The sequence below is a fragment of the Camellia sinensis genome, chromosome 5, assembly GCF_055761805.1.
Source record: "Camellia sinensis isolate YWXY chromosome 5, ASM5576180v1, whole genome shotgun sequence".
Classification (NCBI taxonomy): domain Eukaryota; kingdom Viridiplantae; phylum Streptophyta; class Magnoliopsida; order Ericales; family Theaceae; genus Camellia; species Camellia sinensis.
In genome coordinates, this window is record NC_138965.1 from 83,598,105 (window position 1) to 83,624,723 (window position 26,619).

Genomic DNA, 26,619 nt, shown 5'->3' on the forward strand with positions numbered 1-26,619 from the left:
ACAACGGGCGACCTGGGTGGGTGTGACATACTGATGCTGGCCTCACTCTGCGGAGCGGTCCCCTGCTCCAATGCAGCCGTCATAACCACAACTTCTTCTGAATTTTGTGCCGCCATAGGTCCTGCCTCGGCAAAGGGGAGACACTGACTATTCTGTATCAACTCTGCGACTCTCTGAACCTTGAAAGGAAAAACAGACAGCATTTCAGCCCAAACTGATCAAACACGGGTGTAGCCACACAACTGTACCCTACTACTGATCACTGTTCCCAGAAATCACTGTTCCCGAAAACTGAACCCGATACCCGCAGATAACTGATTCTTATAACTGATACTGATACTGGTGCCCTCAGGTCTGATACTCAAACTTGCAAACTGACATGTACTTTCCCTGTAGAAATACATTCTAGAAGCACATAGCAGGTAAAGAGAACCAAAACACCCCTATGTTAGGGTAGGGTTTCCCTGTCCTATTTTGTCAGGAGCTAGGGTTTCACTACGCACATAGCGGTTTCAAACAACCTAACATCGAGTAAGCAACCTGTCCTAACTTGGAATGGTCACTACGGATCCGAATATGCACTAGGTCGAATGGTCGCAAAAGGGTGCCTCGGTAAAACCGGGGTTTGTGTTCCCATGCTGTCAGAGCCCATAACCGGTCAGCCTTATGGACATGCCTTGACAAGACAAGCCTCCAGCAAACTGTTCAGGAATGGCAGATGGCAAACATTGTGTTCCTAGGCGCACCAATGCACATGCAATGCAAAGAAACACATAAGCGAAATCAAAACAGGATATCATGAGCTCGAGTCAAGCTCTCTAAAACTCCCCAGCAGAGTCGCCAGAAACTGTAGACGCGCCCCGGTGAGGGCCTCATGCTACAGTTCGGACTCGCGATTTGTGTCGCGGTTCTTAATCTGAACCAAAGAGTCCAAATCTGGCAAATCGTTTTGAGAAACAGATTTTTGAAAAAGTAGTGCCAAACATGGACTGCTTTGCCAGATACAGAGTCGCCACCTAAATATTTTTTTTTTTAAAATGGGGAAATTTAGGAAACCCTGACTCGGTGCCGAAGGCCACATGTCCGTCATCACCGGAGTTGTCTCGGCTCGGGAGCTTGGGTACGATCGGGGAAGGTCAGCTATGAGCACCCCCTTTCGCCCGGTCCAAAGACCGGCCTCTACTAACCATGATACCCGATTTTGAAAACGTTGGGTGTTCTTATTCCATTCATTAGCCTAGAATTACTATGTTATGCGCACACCAAACAAGTATAGACTAGATTGCCTAATTTGGAAAGGAACATTGCATATCCGTTTGTTTTGAAAATGCTTTGGAATTTGCTACTCGCAAGTAGGCTAAAACACGGATTTCAATGAGTTTTTCCAACTCAAACAATCCAACCTTCACCCACAGGCATCCAAGCAGTTTATAACACATAAGCATCTAGCCACATGTTAAGCATGCTGTCATGGCAACATTCACACTCATGCGATATGCTAAAGCGGAAATACTTACATCGTACTCCGTGCCAAAACAGTAAACTAGTTAGCAAACATGCGTGTCCTAGTTCATGTTAAATTGCCTAATGCAACACATACATGATGCAATTAGATAGGCTCGGCTAACCTAAGCATGGCATATGAAATGCTACAAGCAACATGTATTCAATTTGGAATTGAAAAGTACAACGTAGTTTGTATGATGTACCGAGCCCGGTGCATGTCAACAAATGCATGAATGCACGCATGCATAGCATAAGGTATGCTAAAATAAAATGTGCCCTAATCTACCATCATAAGCAGGTAAATAAAAGGGAAGAAAGACGTGATGTTGGAAGACATACACACACTCACGCACACTTATTACATATTTACCCTCATTCGGAGGGACCAAATAAATATTACAAATTAATTAACTACGCAAGCTAATTAAATATTACAAATTGCCTAATCAACTAAGCAAATTAACTAAAACTAAGAAAACAGGGAAAACGCCTCGGGAAACGCGCCGCCATGCGTAGGCTGCCTCTGTTTTCCTTCCTTCACTCCTCTGGAGGCTGTCAAAACCTCAGGACTGCATCCCTGGACACTGGGGAGTGCCACCGGCTGAGTGGAATCACCACCGGCAGTGGTGTGTGGCCATCGGCATAAAATGAAGCTGTCGGCAGAGGATTTGTTGCCGGTCGGCACCTTACACTGCCGGTCGGCAGAGTGTTCCTGCAGAATCTGCAAATCACAGCAACAGAGGGCAAGGCAAAGCATGGCAGCACAATTCAAGGCATATATGCACCAACCATGTCCCTTATCATGATAATGACTCAAAGGGGCATGTGCCTCGATTCTCGGACCACCAATCACGCATTTCCATGCATGATGGCCCAAAGAATCAAGTATGCAACTTTGATTTCAAATGCAATGCAAGCCAATCAAACCAAACAAGGCCCAATTCCTATCATCGAGTCAAGGAACAAGGCATGCATGCAAGATGCAATGCAACCTAAGCATACAAGCTAAGGATGCAACATGGCATGACAACTAACTTATGCAAGCATACAAGCATACATATGGCAATGCAAATAGATGGAAAGATGGACTTAAACATGAATTAGGCAGCTCTAAATAGGCCTAAAACAGTAGCCAAAATGCTATAATGAAGGACCAAATATACATGCACACATGCACCTAATTGAAGGCCAACACTTAAGCACAAATTGAACAACCCTCAAACACATTTGAAAGGAAGAATCATAGACTAATTAACATGCAACATAAGCATTGAAATCATGCTAAAACATGGTGCCAAACCAAGCAATACATCAAGCCAAATATGCAATAAATAGCCCAAGTGTTCAAAGCAAACCAATGGGGCATTGAACTACACTTAGTAAGACCAAACATGGCATAAACTCATTGACCAAAAACAAAGTTTTGGGACATTAAAACAAGGCCTAAGGACCACTTAGATGGCATCCAAATGACTCAAAAAACAAAGGCATGCATAATGGTCAAAACATGGAGCATTGCTACACAAGCTTCCAAAGCATTAAAGAGGCATGCAAGGCAATCAAACAAGCATGGAAATGGGATAGAAATAACATGTGGGGGGACCCCAAATCACCAAATCGATGCAAAGATGTCATGCTACACATGCACATACTCAAGGCCAACAAGCCCAAATACAAAGGAGCTATATCAAGCATGCCAAAATCAACCCAAATAGCCTAGGACAAACCTAGAACATGGCAAAATATGCACAAAATCTTCACAAGACCAAGCCTAAAACATGCTCCAACAAAGGCTAACAACCTAAGACATGTTAAGGCATAACAAGGCATTACAAGGCAACTATGCTAAGCATGCATGGAGTACCAAAACCAACTTGAAATCATGTTATATTATGGATATATAAGCATGAAAAACAGCCTAAACATGCTCAACACACACTCAAGCATAATGCTCTCTCAAGAGGCCAAAACATGCCCTTTTTAGGGACAACAAGGAGAGGGGGTGGCCCTCTCCTTCTTGGGACTTCAAGGCATCATCTTCACCACTGAAATCCCCCAACACCAAAATCCCGGAGCTAGCACAAAATGGCCCAAAATGAGGCCTTTCAAGGCCTAAGGGGGGGGTCAACCACCCTCAAACAACAAAACACTCTTAATAAACAATAAAGAGGGCTTAAAAATAGAACTTTTTTATGTTATACAATAAGCACAAAAACAGTTCTAAGATAGGTGGAAAATCAATGCAAAAATGGGGAATAAAGGTGTAAGTTTCTTACCCTTGATGATCCCTTCACAAATGGTGCTCCAATGGCCTCCTTTAGCTTGAATCCAACACCAAAACTTCAAAATCAGTCCCTTAGAACCTCAGTTCCAAGAGGAAGGTGAAACACTAGGTGTTTGTGTGCAATAGTAAGACACAAAACACCTAGAGCACAAAAGAGAGGGAAAGAGATATAGGAATTGTATCTAACTCAAACCCTAAAACCAGAGCTTAACAATGGCTGTCCTTGCTCTCAAAATATCTCAACTCTCTCTCCCCTCAAGCCAAGAGAGCCTCTCCTCTTTATATGGCACTTCTTGTCTTGTAAAGCTTACAAGACAAGCTTCATAAGAGGGAGATCCCTCCATACACGTGTATGGAGGGGAGCAAAAGCAAGACAGCTGTCTTAAAATATCTGCAAAAGCAGATGCACAGTAATCGGCCACCCAAAAATGCCATCTTGGCCAAAAAGAGTGCCGGCCGGCACTAAAAAGTGCTGACCGGTAACAAAAAGTGCTGGCTGGCAATATACATTGCCGGTGGCAGCAAAAACCAGCCGGTGGCCTCTAGCCACTGCCGGTGATGGGTGGGGATGGTCCACAAGCCCTACCCTGCCCTTCCAAGGCAAAACACAAGTGTTTGGTGCAAAACCAGACACTAAACGGTCGAGTTCGGAGATCCTGAGGCAAGGCACGCGAGCCGAGGCCTCCGGGAACTCCAAACGAACACAAACATGGATAATCACCGAGTGTTCAAACGGTGACGTCCAAGTCTTGAGGACGGTCAAAAATGGGGTGTCTACAACGTTGTGTAGAAACTGTCGGGTAGAGTAGCAAAAGATCCGAACACGTGTTCACGGGCCAAAAAGATTCGGCATTTTTTGAAGAAAATGTTTGACCAAGAAAGAATCATCCATCTAGTTTTCTTGGAAGGTTTTCCCTATTTTTCCATTCATTATGGCTTTCTAAGCTAACTTCTTTTGAAAAGCGGATAAAATATTTTTGGAAAACATATTGCATAAAATTGCCAAAATGAATGAAAATGTGTCAATTGCCTTAAAAACATTTTGAAAATAGGTTTTAGGGTTTGGAAAACATTTTGGGTGAAACGGGTGTAGAGTAGGTTTGCTTTCTTTCCGTCCCATAATTGTTACTTGGAGCGACTCGTTGTATCTTTATCAGGAGAATTAGATAGAGCGCCCAAATCTTAAGGCCGGTCAAAAATGCGGTGTCTACAGAAACCATAACCTAATTGATGGTGGTGATGATTTTGAGATCCTATGGTAAAGTTTGAACATAATTTGATTAGGTTCATCTGTATCCTTCTCAGGGCTGTGTTCACAACTATCACTCCTAGAAAGGTAATTCTCCGAATCATTTTACTATGTCTCATACTCAATCAAGCTCTACTAGTCTTATCAAGATATCTCAGCTATGTCTCAATAGAACGAACTAGAGGATTTAACAGTGTTGCTTTAGAAAATGTCCTTGGATGGTGAAGAGAAAATTGACACTCTTAACAATTGTTTGGCTCAAACAGAGAAGGTAACCCAAATAAAGAAGGCATGAGGTGGGAAGATGAAGACCTTCACATAGCTTACACTGATGAAGCATGGGGGAATGTTAAGTCGGATGAGACTTGGTATTTGGAGGAAGTAGATCACCTCACACGTAGTGGATGACATTTCCAACCTATATTCTTTGACCAAGGTGAAGTTTTGGAAGCGTCTAGAGGGAAAGGGAAGGAGCATGAGGAAGATTACGTGCTTTAGCAACTGAAAAAGATTTAGGCGGATATCTCCATTTGGGGTCTTCTCATGGCCTCTCGTGAACATCGCTAGGCCATGTTGACTACATTGAACAAAGCCAAATTGTCCATAGACATCATTTCGGAACAGTTAGTGGCATTTTCACACCCGTGAAGAAGAACCGGACCATCACTTTCTCTATACCAGAAGAAGCAACTCATTTAAGTGTCGAGAGAAATAGGTGCCGGTATTGTAAGTGGACAATGGATCTTCCATAAATGTGTGCCCGGCCAGGACAACATATGCACTAGGGTTAAGGCCCAAAGATTGCACTACAACCACACAGGTTGTTAGAGCATATGACAACACTCAACGGGAAGTTTTGGGAACAGTGAAATTAAGGATTGAGCTTGGGCCAGATGAGCACGACGTGGAATTTCACATCATGGATATTCCGGCCACATTCAATATGCTACTAGGAAGACCATGGATGCACCAACTCAGAGTTTTGCCCTCGACTGTTCACTAAAGAATCAAGTATGTTAAAAGAGATTATCTGGTTACTTTGGATGGAGATAGTTTAGTGCATCCACCTTCCAATGTGACCACTTCACTACTTGAGATTCACCACGATGACGAGAATATCTTCCTTTCAGGCTTTGGCAGAAGCTCGGTTAGTACAAACCATCATGGCACTTGAAAAGGACCAATATGTGGGTGCACCCTCTATTCTAATAATGAACAAACAAGGGTACATCCCTAGTTTTGGTCTAAGAAAGAGTGGTAAACAAGGAATCACAAAGGTGCTAGAAGTCGACAATCATTCGTTCACTTTTGGGCTAGGTTATCTATCTAGAAGTGGATAGCATTGATTGTTATAGTAAATGCATGAGAACTAGGTTAACAAAAACCATTCACTCTCACATCTAACATTTCAACATTGGTTTCATATTTTATGCATTGAAATGTATTGTTTTTAGAAAAATTGGTGAATAACTTAGTGAATCTAGTTAGGGAGTGTGGTTGTGTTTATTATTGATGTTGGCCTGTATGTCCATGATGAAAGTCTAGAAAGCTACATGATTAGGTGTTGATCCTTCCAGTTAGTACCGGTTAAATGGTTTTGATAATGCTTGTATAGCCCACTAGCAGACATGTGCCTAGAGATTCCCAGTGTTGTGTATCCACTGACCTATTTTCTAATTTAAAAGTGATGATTTATGATTTGGATTATAAAAATACGTTGTGTGAGAAGGAAAAAAATGCATTTATTTTGGTAAATGACATTCATGTGCATTCACCATATGACATTATTAAGCATAATATTGTATGTTAAATTAATCTCTACTGAACTTTAGCTCACCTTATGTGGAAACAAACTTTCAAATGCTGATGGTATACCTCCGCCAAGGACTTGGCTTGGGACGATCTTGGAGCTGATGGCTCATTTATTTTTTTGTTGTAGTTATCTTTTGTACAAACCTCGGGCTTTTTATTTGTATTGGGCTTGACCCACTTTTGTTGTAACCAACCATTGTGTTGAAAACATGTAGTCCTTATGGAATGACTTCTCTTTTTTTCTTTTGTTATAGGTATATCTGTCACATGTTATAGATTCATAGCTTAGGGTTGATGAATGTATTAATGCATGTGATGTCATCTTTGTACTACATTAAAGAAATTAATGAAAGAAGGAATGTTTTGGGTAATATTGTCATAATACATGATTGAATCTAATGAGCATCCGTATATCTGTCGATGGGTTAAGGGATTGTCTTTTGTTATAATTTGGGGACGTTACACCTCCTAGTGCCTATATAAGCACCCTCTACCCCTCCCTTTCAAAGAGTTAAGAATTCTAAGTCATTTTTGTAAGTTTGAGAGCCAAACACCATACCTCCTCTATCCCTCTTCCATTAGCTCTAAAAATACCCTACCACTAGGGCTATAAACGAACCAAACTGAGCTGAGTTTTGCTGAGCTCAAGCTTAGTTCGTTTACTTATGGAGCTCGGCTCGATAAGGAACTACACTCGAGCTCGGCTAGGTTCATTAATATTAATGAAACTCGAGTTCGGCTCGATAATTTTTTTTTAAATATTATGTATATTATATAAATAAAATATTATTTATATTATTTAATATATAAATAATATATTTATTATATAATTTAAATTATGATAAATGAGTCAAGCTTGACGAGCTGAGTTTATGCTAGCTTGAGCTCGGCTCATTTACTAAACGAACCGAGTCGAGTCGAGCCCTTAACGAGCCGAGCCGAGCTTGTTTATAAACAGCTCGATTCATTTGTAGCCCTACCTACCACACAGCAACTCTAGATTTCTGAGGATTCGCCTAAGGCTGAAGAACTCGAACAATACTAGAAACATTGGCATGAATGAGGCTTAGAAGCAAGGAACTTTTCTTTTCTTGCTTTTCTTTTGCGTGCTCTTCAATTCTTGAGAACCAATAGCTATTTTCTTATTCCTTTTAAGATTTCAATACCTATTTCTTCTTATTTTCCTTATATGTAAGCATATAGAGTAGTTTTCATGGCATGATCTTCGTGCTCACTTTCTCATCTCTTTCGAGCATGTTTCTTTTATTCCATTAGAACAACATGTTTTAGGCTCACTTTAATCATGTAATAAGTATGCATAAGCTTGGCTTGATCATCATATAGTTTAGGAATATTTTGGTTCTTTAACTTGTTAGTTACTTCTCTTGAATAATCATCATGTTAGTAGCTTCAAGCTTGGTTTAGGATCATATTTTGCATGTTTAGAAGCACATTAGATCATATTTAATTTTTACATGCATGAAAGACGCTGAAAGTGGGCAACCGAATAAGTCTCCCTGAATTTCATAGCATATGCTTGTTCTTTGTTACATTGTTCTTGAAATAATCAAAGTTAAATGTTCTTTATGTGCAAAATTGTGTGTTTTGTATGTTTTCATGAATATTGTGTATTTTAGTTTATGTTTAAGGCCATGGATTATCAGAAATCCACTTTTAATGGAAAATCACTTTTTATGAAAAATATGGCTTTATTCATTCAATGTAAAATATACTTTATTCATTTTTACTCTAATCACATAGTTTTAGGTTAGTTAAAGGTTTTAGGGCTTAAAATGAATTTATATGAATAATTAACCACTAAAATCATAACATAGAAAGTGAGTAGAGATCAATCTTCAGATTGGCCAAGAATGGGTGCTATCATTCAATGACCTTCCCCTCTTGTACCTAAACTCCTGAATTTGGAATTTTCTTGGTTGTAATGGGCTGGTCCTTAACTTAATTTTCAATGTTAAAGGTTTTTTAATTCTCCTTAAAAAATTAAGTGGCGACTCTTTGTTAGTCAAATCAAGTCGGTGTGGGATACATGCCTGTCACGACCCAAACCCGCCCCTATAGGTTTAACGTCGTAACCGGCTAGTAATCCTTGGATTACCAAAGGCCTCTTAATAAAATAACATATAGTTAGGGGCTGCGGAAACAAATATATAAAATATACATAGTCTATTGAGCTGTGAAGACATGCATGAGATAAACAATCTTAAACTTTTATAAACTTACGAGTGACGTCAGAAGATACAGTATTTACACGTCATTCCATGTACATATAAATAGAAAACTTGTCCGTAAATCAAAAGAAACAAAGCCTAATACATTCACAAAACACATCCACTAAACTTGACTTAATCCGAAACCTCATCGGGAGGCACAAAGGCTGGCTGACAAACCTGAGACACTAGGTCCTCAACTCTAAGCCTGGTCACATGCCTGATCACATACATACATAATATAAATAGTGAGCGGGAGCCTAGTGAATAATAATAGAGTAAAGGGTTTAAATGAATGTTGTCCATAATGGTTACAAAAAACAGAATTCAGTAGCTATCATAAATGGATTCATAATCATGTTCAGAAATCATAGTTCATAACATATACCGATTCAAAATCATATTCATAATCAGAATTTCCAGTTAATCATACGTGGTACATTCTTTAGCACTAGCAGAAATAGTTAACCCATAAAAGGACGGCCATAAAGGCATACAGTTGACTAACATGCACGGAGACGGTATAGTTGGCTCATGAGACGTACAGTTAACCCATAAAGGGACGTATACAGAAGGATCCATAATAGTTGGCTCATAAGACGTACAGTTGGCCCATAATTGGGACGTAACAGAACAGATAGTAGATGTCATCTGAAGCTAATAATGTCACGAGTACATTTCAGAAATTTGGAAAATCATTCATTCATACAGAAAATAATATTTCAGAAAACTGATCATTTCATATCATCAGAAAATAATTAAAGTTAAACATAACTTTACAGAGTTATTACTCACAATTAATAGATGGCTCCAAGGTAACAGACAGAATAACAAATTAGACGCCTTGTGGTGTGTGACCTACACAGTTTTAGAATGTACATATATTGAATTACACACCCGCAATCATTTAACTAAATCCCTTCTTAGCTTGGTGTGTTTCTACTTCTTGTCCACATTATTATGTCTTAAACATGGCCTAGGAATGCCAAGGATGCAATGAGGATGTAAAAATGAATTTGAAAACACTTGGTCAAACTGCTGGAAACATGGGTCCCCGCTCGAGCAAACATGAAAACATATGAAGGGCAGCTCGAGCGCAACTTCCTTCGCTCAAGCAGTCTGCAAACTTAAGAAAAGTACTGGTTATGTGATTTTCATACTCGACGGTCGCTCGAGCGTGAGACTCATGCTCTCGCTCGAGCACAACTTTTGCCACTTGAGCGCCCTGTAAAAATATGGAACTTCTGGCAGCGTGCATTTTACGCTCGAGTGAACTTTTGGTTGCTCGAGCTGAAATGCAAAAACAAAGGTGGTCGCTCAAGCGCAAGTTCTTCTGCTCGAGCAGAGAGCAAAATTCTGGAATTTTCAGATTGCTCGTCTCAGCTCAAAACTCAAATTCAAAGTTGTAAAACATGGTCTTTCGGGCCAAAAACTTGAGGAAACTATAGAAAACTCTTATAAATCGTAAAACCATGGTGAATTCAAAATCATTTCACAAAATCAAGCTCAAAAGCTTGTCAATTATACAAAACCCAAACTTGAAATGTTGAAAATATGACTTGCATGTAATGGTATGAGTTTTAACCTTCCAAAACATAATCAAATGAGGTAAAAACATGTGAAATGTGATGAACTTCCAAAATCAAGCCATGATCAATGCATGCATGTGAGACTTCCTCAAAATCAAGCTCTAAATGCAAAAAGATTTGCATGCAAGTATGATTATCTTCTCAATTCTTCTTCCTAAGCTTAATTCTTGGCTTAATTAGCTAACTCTCTTGAATTCATGCATTAAAGACTACAAATATACAACTTAAGGAGTGAATTTCTACCTCAAGCCTTGAATTCTCAAGTGTGAGAGCTTAGTTTTCCAAGTTCTCTCCAAATTCTTCTCTTTTCTAGCAATTCCTTTTAATTGAGCTCAAGTCTCTCAAAACTCTCAAGCTTAGAACCAAATCTTCCTACCCTCTCTCTCTCTCTCTCTCTCTCACGTTTTATCACTAAGAATGAATATATGAGAGTGTAAAGGTATGAATGAGGGTCTACTAATGCCTTATATAGGCTAAAGTAATGGTCTAGTTAAGTGGTTGAACAAATTACTCAATTAGGCATTAAATTATTCTAGTTAAATCATTTCGAATCAACTTTCAATTGAACCCACCATAAAATTCTAAAAATTCTAACTAACACATAAGTCAAGTCAATTTCTGAATCGGATGCCGATAAGGCCTTCAATTCACAAACCGAAGCGGAAACATGAACAGATCTTCCTATGAGAGATAGATAAAAGTACAAATAATGCATCATACATACAATTAATTCAGGATTTGATCTCAATAACTTATTAGGCATATTAAATCATGGATTAACATTAATCATGAGTCGGGATTGTTACAATGCCTTAGACATGAAAAAGGGTATGGTGCTCATGCCTCATTAGCACAAATATTTCCACAATCACAAAAACAAAAGCAAAAACACAAAATTTAAAAATGTGTTTTCAAAATCAAAGTTCATACTCACATTATACTTATGGAAGATGCAATAATGTACCCAATAGCCACCCATCTCAATAGATAGAAATGAGAGAGACTAATATATCTAAAAACGAGAGAGAGGTGATCTATTTGACTTTGTCGATCTTTCCTTTCCCTCTCTTCCCACTTTCTCTCTTTTCTACAACTAAGAACTTGGATCGAAGTTCTAGATCTATGTTTATTTAAGAAGCCATGACCTGAACGAGCTCAGGAGAGGTGGAAATGCCGCTGCTAGAAGAAGTTCAAGAATGGTGGTGATGCGACTATGACATTGCAGGAGAGAAGGATATGGTGGTGGCATTCAGCATCACGATCAGCCTCTTTAACTCTGTCATTGAACTCCTAGTTGTCGAGCTTCTAACAGGGCCTCTGTGATGTAGCATTTATCGGATTGCTTTGAAAAGCTATCAAGATGTTCAGATTCACCTTTTCGGAAGATGAAACGATCGATGAAACAAGACGAGTAGCTTTCTAAGTGGCTAAGACAACTTGATGTTTCATTGGGGACATTGATGACATGTTGCGAACACCATTATTTATGACAATGATTCTGACCACCTTCGCTCACGCTCTCATGGCTCCGCCGCCTTCTATGGTTACAATTGATCGAAATCGTAGAATGAGAAATATCTGTGGCGATTCTAGCCCGAGCTCTTTGATCATTCATGTTCTAACTGATGAGATAAGATCCGATGAAAGAGAGATTTAGCTGATGACGTAACAAGCGTCTGAAGTGGCCGATCAACACCATGAGGGACTGTGATAGTGGTGGGAGTGTCAATAAGGATAACAAGGTTGAAAATAAAGATGAAGATGAAAGAGAAAGTGGATCTGGAAATGTAAGATGGGGGAGAGAGAGAGAGAGAGAGAGAGAGAGAGAGAGAGAGAAATGAGTTTGGAGAATTGTGATTTTGAACAGATAGAGGAATGGTTACAAACAAATAGGAAAGCATGAACTTTTGAGCAAAAGAAATATGGGTAGCTTGGTCATTTTGCATAAACATGTCCTTATGGACATACCATTTTTGCGGGTGAACTTTTGGGCAAAAGGAATTCAAAATTTAGATTTATGGTTTGAGCACTGTAGACACCCTAATTTTGACCGCTCGTAAGACTTAGGCGCTTGATTTCGAGCACTCGATGATAGCGATTACATTGAGTCAGTGGTTTAAATTCTCAATAAAAGAATCCGAGTTCAAGCTCTAAACAATTCCAACCTGCCATACCCACTGTATTTCTACCCCGGAATTTCAGTAATGCACCTTGTATCAACCTGTATTGAACCTGAAAGTAAGAGATAGTGGAAATACACTGAAGTCCGGCCGGAGATACCAACATCCGGCCAGACCTCTTGACTTTTTAGGCAGAATCAGCAGTGTTCTGCCAGCTGCCCAATTCTACAGATATTTGTGTCAAACCTATTCGAGGCCTATAAATACAGGGCTGAAACTGCTTTAAGAGGGGTTAGAGATTACTATGATCGATGAGAGATATTAGTTACAAAGATCAAATATAGAAATATCCAAGAGAAATATCAAAGAAAGGTGAGAACTATGCAATAGTTGAGTTCATCTTTGTTCTTCCATAGCCTTGAAGCTCTCATATCATCTATGCATACCATACAAGAGCTTGAACTTGAATTTGATTTGAGAATTGAATATCATACTCAAACTTGAGGGTGCTTTGGAATCAAGTTTGATTTATAACAAGAACACCTTCTCTACAAGAGGTAAAGCTTTCTTGCTTTTATTTCAATCTTTGTTCATCTTCTTTTTTTTTTTGTGTTTTTTCATATTATTTTTAGACTCTTTTGAGGGCTGGAACTTGTGATTAAAAGCTACCCAAAGGTGGAAAGGTTAATCCCCCTTGCTTAAACCTTACTCCTAGCTTAAATCCTTGTGTTTCCCACTTGTTTTCGCCAATTTTTGCCACTGTTTTGGGGTTGATTTGGGACTGTTTTGGGGCTGTTCTTCAACATCTAAACTATGTGATTTAAAGTTGTAAAAGCGGGGAGGGGTTAGCCACCCTTCCTCGTACTAGCTTTAATCGCTCTATGATTGTGCACCTTCTACAGTTTAATTTCAGCACTATTGTATGTTATTTAGGGGATGTTTAATTTATTTCAATAAGTTTGTTTTACATATTATGTTTGTGCTATAATAACCAATTAATTAACTTTTCATAATCACCTCTACAACCTCTCTCCATTCTTCGACTATTTTGATTAAAAAGTTGTGAAAAATTAAGATTGTGGTTCAAGTATAAGAAAGCAACTTTTCTCATGCTTAATGGTTTAATCTCTTCGAAAGTTCACTACCAAAGGCATAAAAACTTTCTTATACTAAAGTACAATATCACTCTTCTGAGTTTGACTAGTTCTTGTTGCGCATCTTGGGTTTGACCTGAAATCCCTAACTTGTAAATAAGTTTGATTCTTCCTTTGTAATTTCCTCCGAAGAAAATAAGGTTTATTCCCTCGGGTTAGGTCGACACTTATTTTCCTTTATTGTCTTTCGAACTTAGTGGATGTAAATATCACCGTGGACTTAATGGATTAAAGAAAATGAAAGGTAATATAAAAGAAGCTAATAAAATTGAGTTTAAAATGAATCAACCAACATAAAGAACCAATATGATTGATTGAATTTGGTCAAACGTTATACCGAGTCTATTGTGTCAAGGCTTGTCTTACATTAATTCATGATGTCTTGACGAACCTTGAAGCGTCGCTACTTCCCTTCTTGAATTCGCTTCATGATAGGAGGGAAGGGTGGTTGTTATGCATTGCATTTATCGATCTTTGTCCTATCGTGTCCAAAATCATCTTGCGAATCAACTTGCAACCATAGATGGTTTCGGAACTGAGTCCGTTGCTCTCTTGAGTATTTTCTATGATAAAGAAGGGTAGAAAAGACAAACATGGCTAGGAATACCATGTCTGCACTGTTTCACCTCAGGCACAAAAAAACAGATTTCCGCAAAGAAAATAAGGTATGATTGGATTTATTTGGGGCTCGACTAAGTCTTGTTTTGGGTCGGCAAGACTCTAATAAATTGCAAACAATACACTTTTGGTTGAAAGCAATGATAAGGTGAAATAGAACAAGTCTCAGCAAGGAAAACAGAGTAATTTCTGAGAAGCATCGCGTAATCATTACATATTATTTGTTGTAATAAATTAGACAGCCCCTTTTCATTATTATTCATTCGGATTTGTAATAATGATTTATTCAGACACTTGGACATTCGGACCCTCCTGTGCGAGGGCAGACAAACTTGTAATAATGTGTATATCTTCCAACCCCACGTCTTTCTCCCTTTTATTTACCAGCTTATGATGGTTAGTTTAAGGACATCATGTTTAATTTAGCATACTCATGTTTGTATGCACTTGTATTGCATGCATAAAAGTTCGGCTCATTATATTATTCAAATGTCAAATTCAAACTCTTTACTTGAATACGTGCGCTATCACATGCCTTGAATTGACTCGCATGCTATCTAGTAGCCGAGCTTATTAATTGCATATTGTATGTGTTGCATTAGCCATATTACATAGTTAGGATCATGTATTTTTCTAACTAGTTCCTCTTTTGGCTTGGAGTACGAGGTAAGTTTTTATGTTTTAGCATATTGCATAAGTGTGATTGTTATCATATCAAACATACTATCATGAGGCTAAATGCTTACTTGATGTACCTGTTTGAATGTCTGTGGATGAAAACTATTCACCGAAATTGAGATACTTTGATGAAATGTATATATATGAGATCACTTTTTCAAGTGGTACATATTCAAAACAAATATGAAATCAAACGTTCCAACTTCTAGTGAAATTAGTCTATACTTGTCTATTAAAAATAAAATAAGAACATATGTTGTACATAAGAATCACATCATAATTAGTAGAGGCCGATCTTTGATCAGGTGAGTGGGGTGCTCATTATTGACCTTCCCCTCTCATACCTAAGTTCCCGAACCAAGACACTTTGGTAACGACGGACTAATAGCCTTTGGCACGAGTCACGGGTTTATTAAATTTTTCAAAACAAATATTTAGGTGGCTACTCTGATATCTGGCAAAGCAGTCCATTTTTGGCATTTGATTCAAAACATCAATTTTTCAAAAGCAATTGCGGATTTGGACTCTTTTTATGTTTCCACTGTTTCACATTACACTTGTAAAATCAGAATCAGAACCAACATGAGTAGAGTCTGAACTGTAAGGACTATTCATCCTTCCGAAAGGGGGCGCGAAAAGCCGAGCTACAAGTACCTTTTAAGAATCCTAAATATTTATGTATCTTTTTAAATTTAAATATTTGTCTATAAATATATTCTTTAACTTTTTAAAAGAATTTCGTTACACTTGAGTCAATTGACTAGTACTAATTGTGGAGTATAATTGTAAAAAAATTAGATCCTATAAAATAAATAAATAGACTCCATCTAAATAAATAAATAAACAAACAAAAACAACAACAATAATAATAAACAAGGACGATTTTAAATGAAATAGGTCATCCAAAATGCTTTATTCAACTTTTTATCTTTTTAAAATCTTCTACCGTCACGTTCTTGCAACCTTAATAATTCAATTATTCAAGAAAAATAATTTGTCCAATGTTTATAATGAAAATATACATTAGAATCTATTTATTTTTGGTTGAAAATATTACACTAGATTCAAGAGACTCATATCTAGCACTCATTGGTCCTTGTTTCACTGGAAATATAATTGGTACAAACGTAATAAGTAGAGAACGACAAGATGTTACCTATTGTATACCGTGATAGATTGAAACATATATTTAAATTGGTTTGATAATCTAGAGACCAAAACAAGTTTGTGATGAAAAAAAATAAATAAATAAAAAACAAACCTTAAAAAGTGTAACATTTTTAAGTACAATAAAACTACACCCTGTTTGGTTTGTATTTATTTATTTATTTATTTGTATTTTATTTTTTATTTTTGTATTTTTTAGTGAATTTTTTTTTAATATTTTAAATAATTTTGTTAATTTTTAAATGTACTTGATCTAGAAGCACCTAAAAAGTAAATATTTATGAAAAAATATATTAAAAAAATAATAGATACACAAGAATATGAAAATGTAATGAATCTTTTTTTTTTTTTTGGTATTTTTTTGCATTTAATGAATTTTTTGAAAAAATATTTCACAAATATTATACTTTTTAAGTATATCTAGATTAGGTATATCTAAAAAGTTAAAAAATAAATAAATAAATAAAATATTTTAGAAAATTACTAAAAATAAGAAGAAAAATAGAAAACTTAAATTTTAGAAAATTAGAAAAAACCAATTAAGGTAAGATTTCATCCTTAACAAAAAAATCCACCACATAAATTTTCAATCGGAGTAAAGATTAATATATTAGGAATTTTAGAAACCCAGTTATAATAAAATTATCTTAGAAAGTTAAAGAATAAAATTTTAGACAGAAATTTAAATTAACAAAACATTATATAAGTTACCTAAAATATCTAGAATTATTAAATCAGAAAATCTAAGCGCACAAACGACCGAACACAAATTCGAACACAAAAACTGTGCATTCGGTCGTCTGCCCGGGCAACAGGCCAGAGCTTGTCGACTGCTGCTGTCATGTTGTCTTCCGATCGTCCGATGGATCAGTTTTTATATTTGATTCTGTGTTTGGTCTCTGTGTGCGTAGCATTGCTGTTATTAAATACATGTTCCCATTGGCCACCAAAAAGCTATTAATTAATAACATGAAATATATTACAACTTTGAATAAAATAACTGGAAATCTAATAATAATAAAAAAATGATGTAATTTTATACATATTCTCCTTCTTTAGATTTTAGAAATTAGTGTTACATTGCATTTTGTTATTGTCTTTGTATAACATATACTCACTTATATATTTTTTAAAATTTTCATCTTGGCGTGTCTGTGTTGTGTATGTCATTGTTTGTTCTAAGATGTTATGTGAAAACAAGTAAATTGACTCTTGTTTTGGTTAAAATTAACTTAAAATGAATGCTGAAATGTTATTGGAGGTAAATTAGGGAAAGACATTTATGTGCACCAAAAAAAATCATGTTTTTATTCAATTTTGTGATTCACTTTTCCCCCCTGCTCATCTCTTTTTCCTCATTATGGCAAAATTGGTTGTCATTTTTATTTTTTGAATTTCTGGTGTGTGTATGCATATTAAATATTCATGTGTGTACATGTAATAGTTAACACAATTTCATCACCTTTGGTCTTGCAGACTGTGGTTGGGAGTGGTATCGCTGATCAGATTCGTCTAGCAGAACTCATATTAAATGATGTAAGTCTTGTACATCTTTTTTGTGATTTTTGTATTGTTGATGTGATAGGTTATACATGAAAAGAAATTGAAAAATAAAACTGATGGCCTGATTTGTTATTGTAATTTTGTATGAGGTTTATTTTTGTAAGTTTAATATTTTGGGGTCTTGAAGAGGTCAAATACCTGGCGGCAAAATCCTATGTTCCTTTTCTACTTGGCTTATAACTTCGATTACTCTTGTTAGATTTTTCTGAAGAGGAAATTTTATAGTGTGTTCAATGAACTAAGGTGTTCTGAAATTTTATAGTTGAGTTACTGCAATCAACTGGTCTGTTTGACATTTTTACATCATGTACTTTCAGTTGTCATTTTTGTTTTTTACTTTCATACTATTTCTGTCTTCTGTGCATATGTAGTTTTGAGTGTTTCAATTATTATATGATGTACTTATTCAGTTTTCATTTTTTTTTTCACATTCATACAGTTGTTATCTATGCATTTCTAGTTTAGAGGGCTGAATCTTGGCTAAATGAACTACTGCCCGAATCAATGTTTTTCCATCCTGTTATTGTTATTGCTGTTAGTTTTTTTCTCTGTCAAGGCACAAAAAGGACAAATCACAGCTCATTTATATGACAAGGAGTCTTGAATTTTGTTCACAACTAGTATATAATTTTTGATCATCATGCAGGTGGATTCTGTAGTTTACCTTGTTGACGCGTACGACAAAGAGAGATTTGCAGAGGCCAAAAAGGAGCTGGATGCCCTACATAAAAAAGAACAACAATACTCAACCTTGTTAACACCAGATGTTCTTTTTTTTGAAATTGATGCTGATTATGTTAAATTTTTGTTGGAATGAATTGTTTTTTGGTTTTTGGGGTTTAGAATAGGGTTTTGTGAATCGTTCCTTGTTTTTGGAATCAATGTTGCTGCTGCTGAGTTATGTGTTGAAACTTGGATATAGAAAATTTTATAATAAGACCTGTTTTGATTATGAATTCGCTAAATATACAGGTGTATTATTTTCCTATTTTGGCGACCAATTTATTTTAAATTTTTTTCGCAAAAAATGATAATTGCCGACCAAGAGTTTTAGTCGCAAAAAATACATCTATTGCCGACCAAAACAACTCTTGGTCGTGGAAACTCACTTTTGCCGACCAAAAGTTTTGGTCGCGAAAAGTAACGAGTGGCGACCAAAAAATTTGGTTGCGAAATGTGATAATTGGCGACCAAACTTTTTGGTCGCGAAATGTGACAATTGGCGACTAAGAAATTTGGTTGGGAAAATATCACTTTTCGCGACCAAAGTGTTTTAGCGACAAAATAAATTAGTCGCGGTAATTAAATATTTAGCGACCAAAAATTTAGTCGGCAAATCCAATTTTTGCCGACCAACGAAAATTTTGGTCGCGAATTACTTTTGCCGACCCTCAATTGGCGACCAAACTAGCGACCAAAAATTTTGGTCGCGGATAACTTTTGCCGACCAAAAATAGACTTTTAGCGACCAATTTTTTTGTTGCTAAAAGTGTTAATTCTTGTAGTGTAAGAAATAAAATAGATTTTAATTTATGTAGCAAATGAGTAATTACAAAAAAAAAAAAAAAAATGCCATATTACTTGAGATGGAGCTCCTCCATAATGGGTGGGGGAAAATCTTGTCCATGATAAAAATCCTTATTCATTATGTCATTAAATTATTAAATTTTTTAAAATGAAAACATGTTATTGAACGGAGTTGGACAAAGCACATTTTACGAGGATTGAACAATTGGGTGGGTTGCATTGATTTCATTAAGACACTTTGAATTTGATTGAGTGGTGGTGGCGAATATAGATCATATATGGATGAGTTTGGTGTTAATTTGGCTCGATAATCCATGATGAAAGTCCGAAAAACTACGTAGTGTATGTGCCAAGATCCTTCCGGTTAAAAGTTGGTAAATTTGGTGGTGTTTAGGTAGCGTTTAGTGATGGTCACTAGTAGAGTGTTGCCTCAGATAATACACTAGATTAGGTAATGCTTAGCGATGGTCACTAGCAGATACATGTACTTAAGAGGATTCACCCGGTTAGATTAATGAAATTGAGAAGCATTAGTTTAATGAGAAAGCCTAGTGTTGGTCATTTAGATTAATGTAAACCTTTTTAAAAAATGAAAAACTGTTTGAGCATACTATACATATGTAGCATCATGACCATTTATATATATAAATGTATTATCTTCTAAAAAATAATCATACTGGACTATATATTCACCTTACGGGATTGAAATTTTTTTTTAAGTGTTGATCACGTGCCCCAACATTGAAACGAGGCATATGATATGTGCATGAGCTAAGATAGAGCTCTTTTGACTTGTAGGCATTGAGCCATTTTTTTTGTTAGTCGAGTGTCATTTTTGTGAGGTTTGTCCCCATAGGCCTATTTTGGGAAGCCAGTTAAAAGTTAAAAGGCAAGCTTTAACCCATTTTAGGTCGCATCATCTCTCACATTTTTTACATTTTTTTTCAAGAAAAAAAAAAACAAAAAAAAGCTAAAAAGCCAGCCTTAAGGTATTTTATCTACATATGATGTTATTTTTGAATTACATACTGTATATTTACTACATCTAGATGTTGAATAAAGAAGGCATGTAATTGGAGAATCTCATATAATGAATGATAGTAATATATATACATATGAGAGGACATATATACATGAGAGGATCCCTTTGATTATGTTAGTTATTGTCTTTTCTCTTATTGTTTATTGGATCTTATAAATTTGAGATGTGACATCTTCACAAAAAAAAATGTCTTATGGTAATAGACACAAATTTTTTATTTATTTTTATTTTTATTTTGGGGGGGGGGGGGGGGTGGTGTGTGGAGTAAACAAAAAAGTGAGAAACCGGTTTGAAGATGACCCATAAACAAATAAGGTGTCAAGCCTCTAAAAAAAATATCCTATGTAAACACTATCATATTTAATTAAAAAGGGCAATGATTATTCATCCGCTGATCATTGTACTTGGCAAATGCAATATGCAACTTTTAGATAGTGCTCACTACTACTCATCAAATAATTGGAGATCAAACTAGGAATGAAATACAACGTCGAATTTAACCAAATCATTGCAATCGAAATGGTATGATATTGAGAGAGAGAGAGAGAGAGAGAGAGAGAGAGAGAGAGAGAGAGAGAGAGAGAGAGAGAGAGAGAGAGAGAGAGAGAGAGAGAGAGAGGAAAAAAAACATTTTTAGAATGAAATACAACAAAGATCATGGAAAATATAGGGTTTGGTGCACTTGATCGACTGGAGATCCACTTAAATTTTGATAGATTTTTGGCTCACTTTCAGCCCAAGTTCTCATATCGTTAATGATGAAGTTTATGAGCTTCTCGTTGAAGAAGACAACGTATGCATAACTTCAATAGGTGCTATAATCTTGTTGAAAATCTCCACATCCTCCAACATCTACCCCATTGCAACCGTCATTGTTCCCCATATAAGCACTTTGATCATAAGCACCTTGATCATAAGCACCACCATCGCCTCCATAAACATCATGACCACCACCATTGTCACCGTAAACATCATGCCCACTACCATAAACGTCATGACCATCACTATTGTCACCATAAATACCATGAACACCGACATTATCATCATAATGACCAGCACCAACATCATGAACATTTCCATTGTCATTATAATTATCACCATAAGCATCCTGACCACCACTATTGTCACCATAAGCATCATGGCCATTGCCATTGTCACCATAATTGTTACCATAAACATCATGACCACCACCATTGTCACCATTAACATTATGACCACCGCCATTGTCACCATAATTATCATGACCATTGCCATTATCACCATAATTGTTACCATAAGCATCATGACCACCACTATTGTCACCGTTAACATTATGACCACCGCCATTGTCATTATAAACATCCTGACCACCACTATTGTTTCCATTTCCACCACCACCACCACCACCATTACCAGTTAATCCATGGTTGGTCCCACCCCCACCACCACCGCTGCTTCCACTTCCACTTCCACTTCCACCCATTAATCCGTGGAGCAAGTCCTGTCCTACTGCTTGAGCAGCACCACTAGCTAAACCACTGGCTATACCTTGAGCAGCCGAGTTCATCAATCCATTATTCTGCACATTAGCAGCTGGTGCAACAACACTTGGTGCAACAGATCCATACATCCCTGGGTTCCCCATATTCATTGGTGGATAGCTTTGCATTAAAGGCGGCCTCATTGCATATTGAGGACCAAAAGCTGGTGGTGGTTGCAACTGTTGTTGCATTTGAATTTGTTGAAGTGGGAAGTTTGGTTGGTATTGTTGCACCTGAATTGGTTGAATTGGACGCTGAATTGGAACTGCAACTGGTTGAACCGGAGCTTGAATTGGGCGTTGAACTGGAGCTATTGATGTTAGTTGGTACTGTGGCACCTGAACTGGTTGAACTGGAGGTTGAATTGGACGTTGAACTGGAGCAGTTGATGTTGGTTGGTACTGTTGCACATGAACTGGTTGAACAGGAGCTTGAATTGGACGTGGAATTGGAGCTGTTGATGTCGGTTGGTACTGTTGCACATGAACTGGCTGAATCGGAGCTTGAACTGGACGTTGCTGAACTGCAACTGTTGATGCCGGTTGGTACTGTTGCTTCTGAATTGATTGAATTGGAGCTGCTTGAACTGCTGGAGCTGTCAATTTTGTTTGGTACTGCTGCATTTGATTTGGTTGAACTTGAACTGGACCTAGATGTGTTGGATTTGTTGCTTTTGCTGTTGCTGTTGCACAAGTCAAATGAGCATCAAACTGACACAAGCTGCAGTGGTAGAGCCAGTGGTTAGTCCCTGTGTTCTTGCATATATCACAAGAAAATGCTTTATTGTGGTAAGGAGATGAGAAGATGAGGTTGAGCCGGTGAAGGTGAGATTGATGAGTGACTGACAATGGCATGGAAGCACAAAGTAGATGGAGATCAATGCTACAAGCATTGCAGTGGTAGGAGAAGCCATTGCCTTGGTTCCCACATGCATCACAGTTGAAGATGCCATTTGGGTAAATAGGGGTTGGGAGGAGAGATAAAACATGGTTCTGGTCAAACTGGTGTTTGATCTGCTGAGGCATTTTTGAACAGTTAACATGGAGGAAGTAGCTGCACATTTGGCAACTGTACATCAATCCAGAGTCTTTGACTTTGCACCCTGAACATGAAGCTAGGTTTAGGGTTTGTTGTGATTGATGGTTGATGAGCTGCAAAGGATGTGGATGGCTGAAATGTTGAATTGTAGTAGGATGAGGCTGGGTGCTTGGTTGGGAACCTGTTTGGCCAATTGGATTCCCCATTTCTCTCTCTCTCTCTCTCTCTTTTGGTTTTTGCAATAGGATCAAAACATCTTATGCATTGAAAGCCAAGATAGTGTTGCTTATAACAAGCAAGGTCAACTGATGATGTGATAGAAAAATAAGGGAGAAATGAGCAGGGTAATAATGGATACAGCTTGCTTTTAGAATAATAATAATAGTTGGTAGGTTGGTGGATTTCGTTTATGAATAAACTGTGAGCTGGTTTGATTGGAATGAAAGATTGTTAGCTGGTACGGTATCGTAGCCCAGTTCTCATTTTAAAAAGTCAACCTAAGGGGCCATGTTTCCATTGGATCTGGCTTTTTCTTCTTCTTCTTTTATTTATTTATTTATTTATTATTATTTTTTAATGATTTTTAGCTGTTATTACGCTCAATTTGTTTATACCATGAAGCTTTTTTCATCAGCATCCTCAGCTCAGCATTGACCTTGGATGTGCAATTGGCAAGTTATCATGAACATATGAACTATATAGTTATATATTATTATATATAATAATATTATAGCTATTATCTATTGTGATTGTTTTTTTATAACCATTATATAATGTAATAAAAGTGATAGTTGCGCAAAATCAAAATTGTAAGTGCAATGGATCTTACATAAGAGTAATACCAATGGTCATAATTGTGTTATGTAAGATGATAAATAAAATATGATCAAAAAAAATAATCATTATAGTATTACTTTAATTCTATACCTATGGTATTGTTGTGATTAATAAAAAAAAAATCATTGCAATCAAGTTGATGAGCAATGAGTGAATCAAGACTTTGTGGGTGATGACACATGGGGGGAGGGTAATAGTTTGATCATGTCCAGCATTTCACAAGAAAGTACCTCCACTGAATGCCACAAGCCTCAAGAAACTAATCCCCACTCTAAACATTTTTTTTCATATTTTTGAAAGGCTTCACAGTTTTCAAAGTCTCCTCCCAAGTAAATTCATTTTAAAAGATCATTGAAATGGTCAAATAAATTATAATGTTTTAGAATGTGTGGTACATTTGTGTCGTACGTTTTGGACTTGATCAAAGGAAAATTGATCTCAAACTTTTTCTTTCTTTTTATTATTATTAACTTTTTAAGGGCTAATTTTGTTCTTATCACTGTATTATCATCGAATTGTTTGCTCGATTCAGTCTAATAAGTTGGTAAAATATATAAATTAAAATTTATTTAATCCTTAAACTATCAATCGAATCTATTTAGTTCCTAAAATTTTTTATTCAAACTAATTTAGTCTTTGAAAATATTATAAAAATAAAATATAAAGTCATAAGTGTTATCAATTAATAATAAATAAAAAAAACTCTCTAAATAAAATTTTATTATATAAAAATGTTAAAACTATATTTTGTCTTTAAAAGGTATTTTGCTTTGTTGTGTGTTTAAATTGGTGTCATAGTCTGATTTCTAAATCTTATCATGTTTTTAAAATTATTAGAATATTAGAAATATTGAATAAGTAAAATCAGATAATTTAATAATAACACTTCGTTACAAATAATAATATAACAACATAATATATTAATTACGTTATTAAAACAATTTAAAGAAAAGTTTTAAGACAAACATATAATACTAAATTAAGGAGAGCAAATAGTTATTGCAGAAGATAAGATAGAATATATTATAAATAATTACTTTTATCCTTGTGAAGGAAATTCACAAGAAGAACTCACTACAACATATAAGAGTCTTAAAGACTAATTTTTTAGTCTCTAAAAGTGAAAATTTTGTTGTAAAAGAAGTTTAGAAACCAATTTCTATCGTCGTGAGGATAGTCGCTAAAAAAGCGTTTCAAAAATTCAAAAACAAGACTTTTAGCGACAAAATTTTAAAAATATCACTAATAAATAAACTTTTAGAAACAAAACAATTTGGTCTCAAAATAGCTTATTTTTTTAGACAAAAAATTTGATCCCAAAAGAATAATAATTCATATCACTAATGTCCATTTTTAGTTGCTAAAAATATAATTACGACACTTTTCGCATCAGAAATATTTGCTTTCTAAAAAATAATTTTGGCCCTAAATTTCGGTCTCTAAAATCTTAATTTTTTGTATTGACTTGCGTCCACTTTTTAAAGATATTATAAATTTAAGATTTTTCTCTAAATTTAAGATTTTTCTAGAATAAAATATTAATTAGGTATGGTCTTTTACTAATGGGGGGCCGCTATTATCACTCCACTTTGCTCAAAATATACTCTGTTCTTTGTCCTTATTATACATAATTACATTAATATACTTTCACACAAAATACACTCTTTGAAAAAAACAAAATTTCAAAGATATTGTCATTTTGTGCACTTACATGTTCACATTTGGTTGTAGTAGTTAAAGTTGACAATTATGATCATGTGTTACTTCCAATTGCTTAAGATGAATTGGGGTTTGAGATATGAGCGTGGGTTCTTGAAAATAAATAAAAAATAAAAAAGGGACTAGTTTGAGTTCATAACCTTTTTAACTCGAGTTATTAAGTTTGTTAAGGTATCTCTGCACCTAGTGTCCTAAGTTTATCTAGATTGGGAATCATTGGCCTAACACTTTCTACATGAGTTAATTAGAAAGCTTAAGAGACTTAAACATTACATTGTCACACACACAAAAAAAAATTAAATAAATAAAATGTTTGGTCTGTAGCCTTGTTAACTTGCGTTATTAAGTCCATTAGAATGTCTCTACACCTAGTGCCCTAAGTTCATCTAAATTGTGAGTCACTGACCCAACGCTTGTTATATAGGTTAATTAGAAAGCTTAAAAGATCCATTTATAAAATATATATATATATATATATAAAGAAGTTCGGACCCATGTTTGATTTCAAAGATTCAAGGAATGTAGTTGTTGGAACTTAATACATGAGTAAGAGATGTTGTCTTTCCTGCCACACTGAATCTCACTTTACGCAAAAACAACATGTGATATCTTTCATCCGATTGTGATTTGATGCTATTTGTTTTCATATTTATGGGCACATGGATAGTTTGAAGATTTGTATGATTTGCTTACTCAAAATTTCTCGTAAGTGAGAGAGGTTGGTTTTGATGAAAATGGGGTGGTACCGAGTATTTGTACATAAATCTGTCCCAAGTTTCAATTCCTTTGATCAAGTTGATGTTTGTAGATATTATCTCTGAAAACCATCATGAGACTTTACTCGTCCACTTAGGTAACCTTGTGGTTTAAAAAGCTTGTTGCATATGCTAAATACAATCGTGATCCCTACGAAAGTGACTTAGATAGATTATGTATTGTTTTACTTTACTCGAGGACTAGCAAAGTGT

The 26,619-nt window shown here is 36.1% G+C and overlaps 1 protein-coding gene and 1 long non-coding RNA gene across 2 annotated transcripts; one reads left to right on the forward strand and one right to left on the reverse strand.

Moving 5' to 3' along the window:
* The first annotated feature begins 17,773 nt into the window (after nt 1–17,773).
* Nucleotides 17,774–18,920, forward strand: LOC145790707 (uncharacterized). The gene is made up of 2 exons (XR_014329698.1): nt 17,774–17,941; nt 18,615–18,920. It is a non-coding gene; the product is annotated as an uncharacterized LOC145790707 (long non-coding RNA).
* Nucleotides 18,921–20,941: 2,021 nt separating this feature from the next.
* Nucleotides 20,942–23,435, reverse strand: LOC114260866 (uncharacterized). Its single transcript, XM_028201061.2, has one exon. It carries the CDS (start codon nt 23,299–23,301, stop codon nt 21,343–21,345), a length of 1,959 nt encoding a protein of 652 aa, XP_028056862.2. The 5' UTR covers nt 23,302–23,435; the 3' UTR covers nt 20,942–21,342.
* Between the last annotated feature and the right edge of the window lie 3,184 nt (nt 23,436–26,619).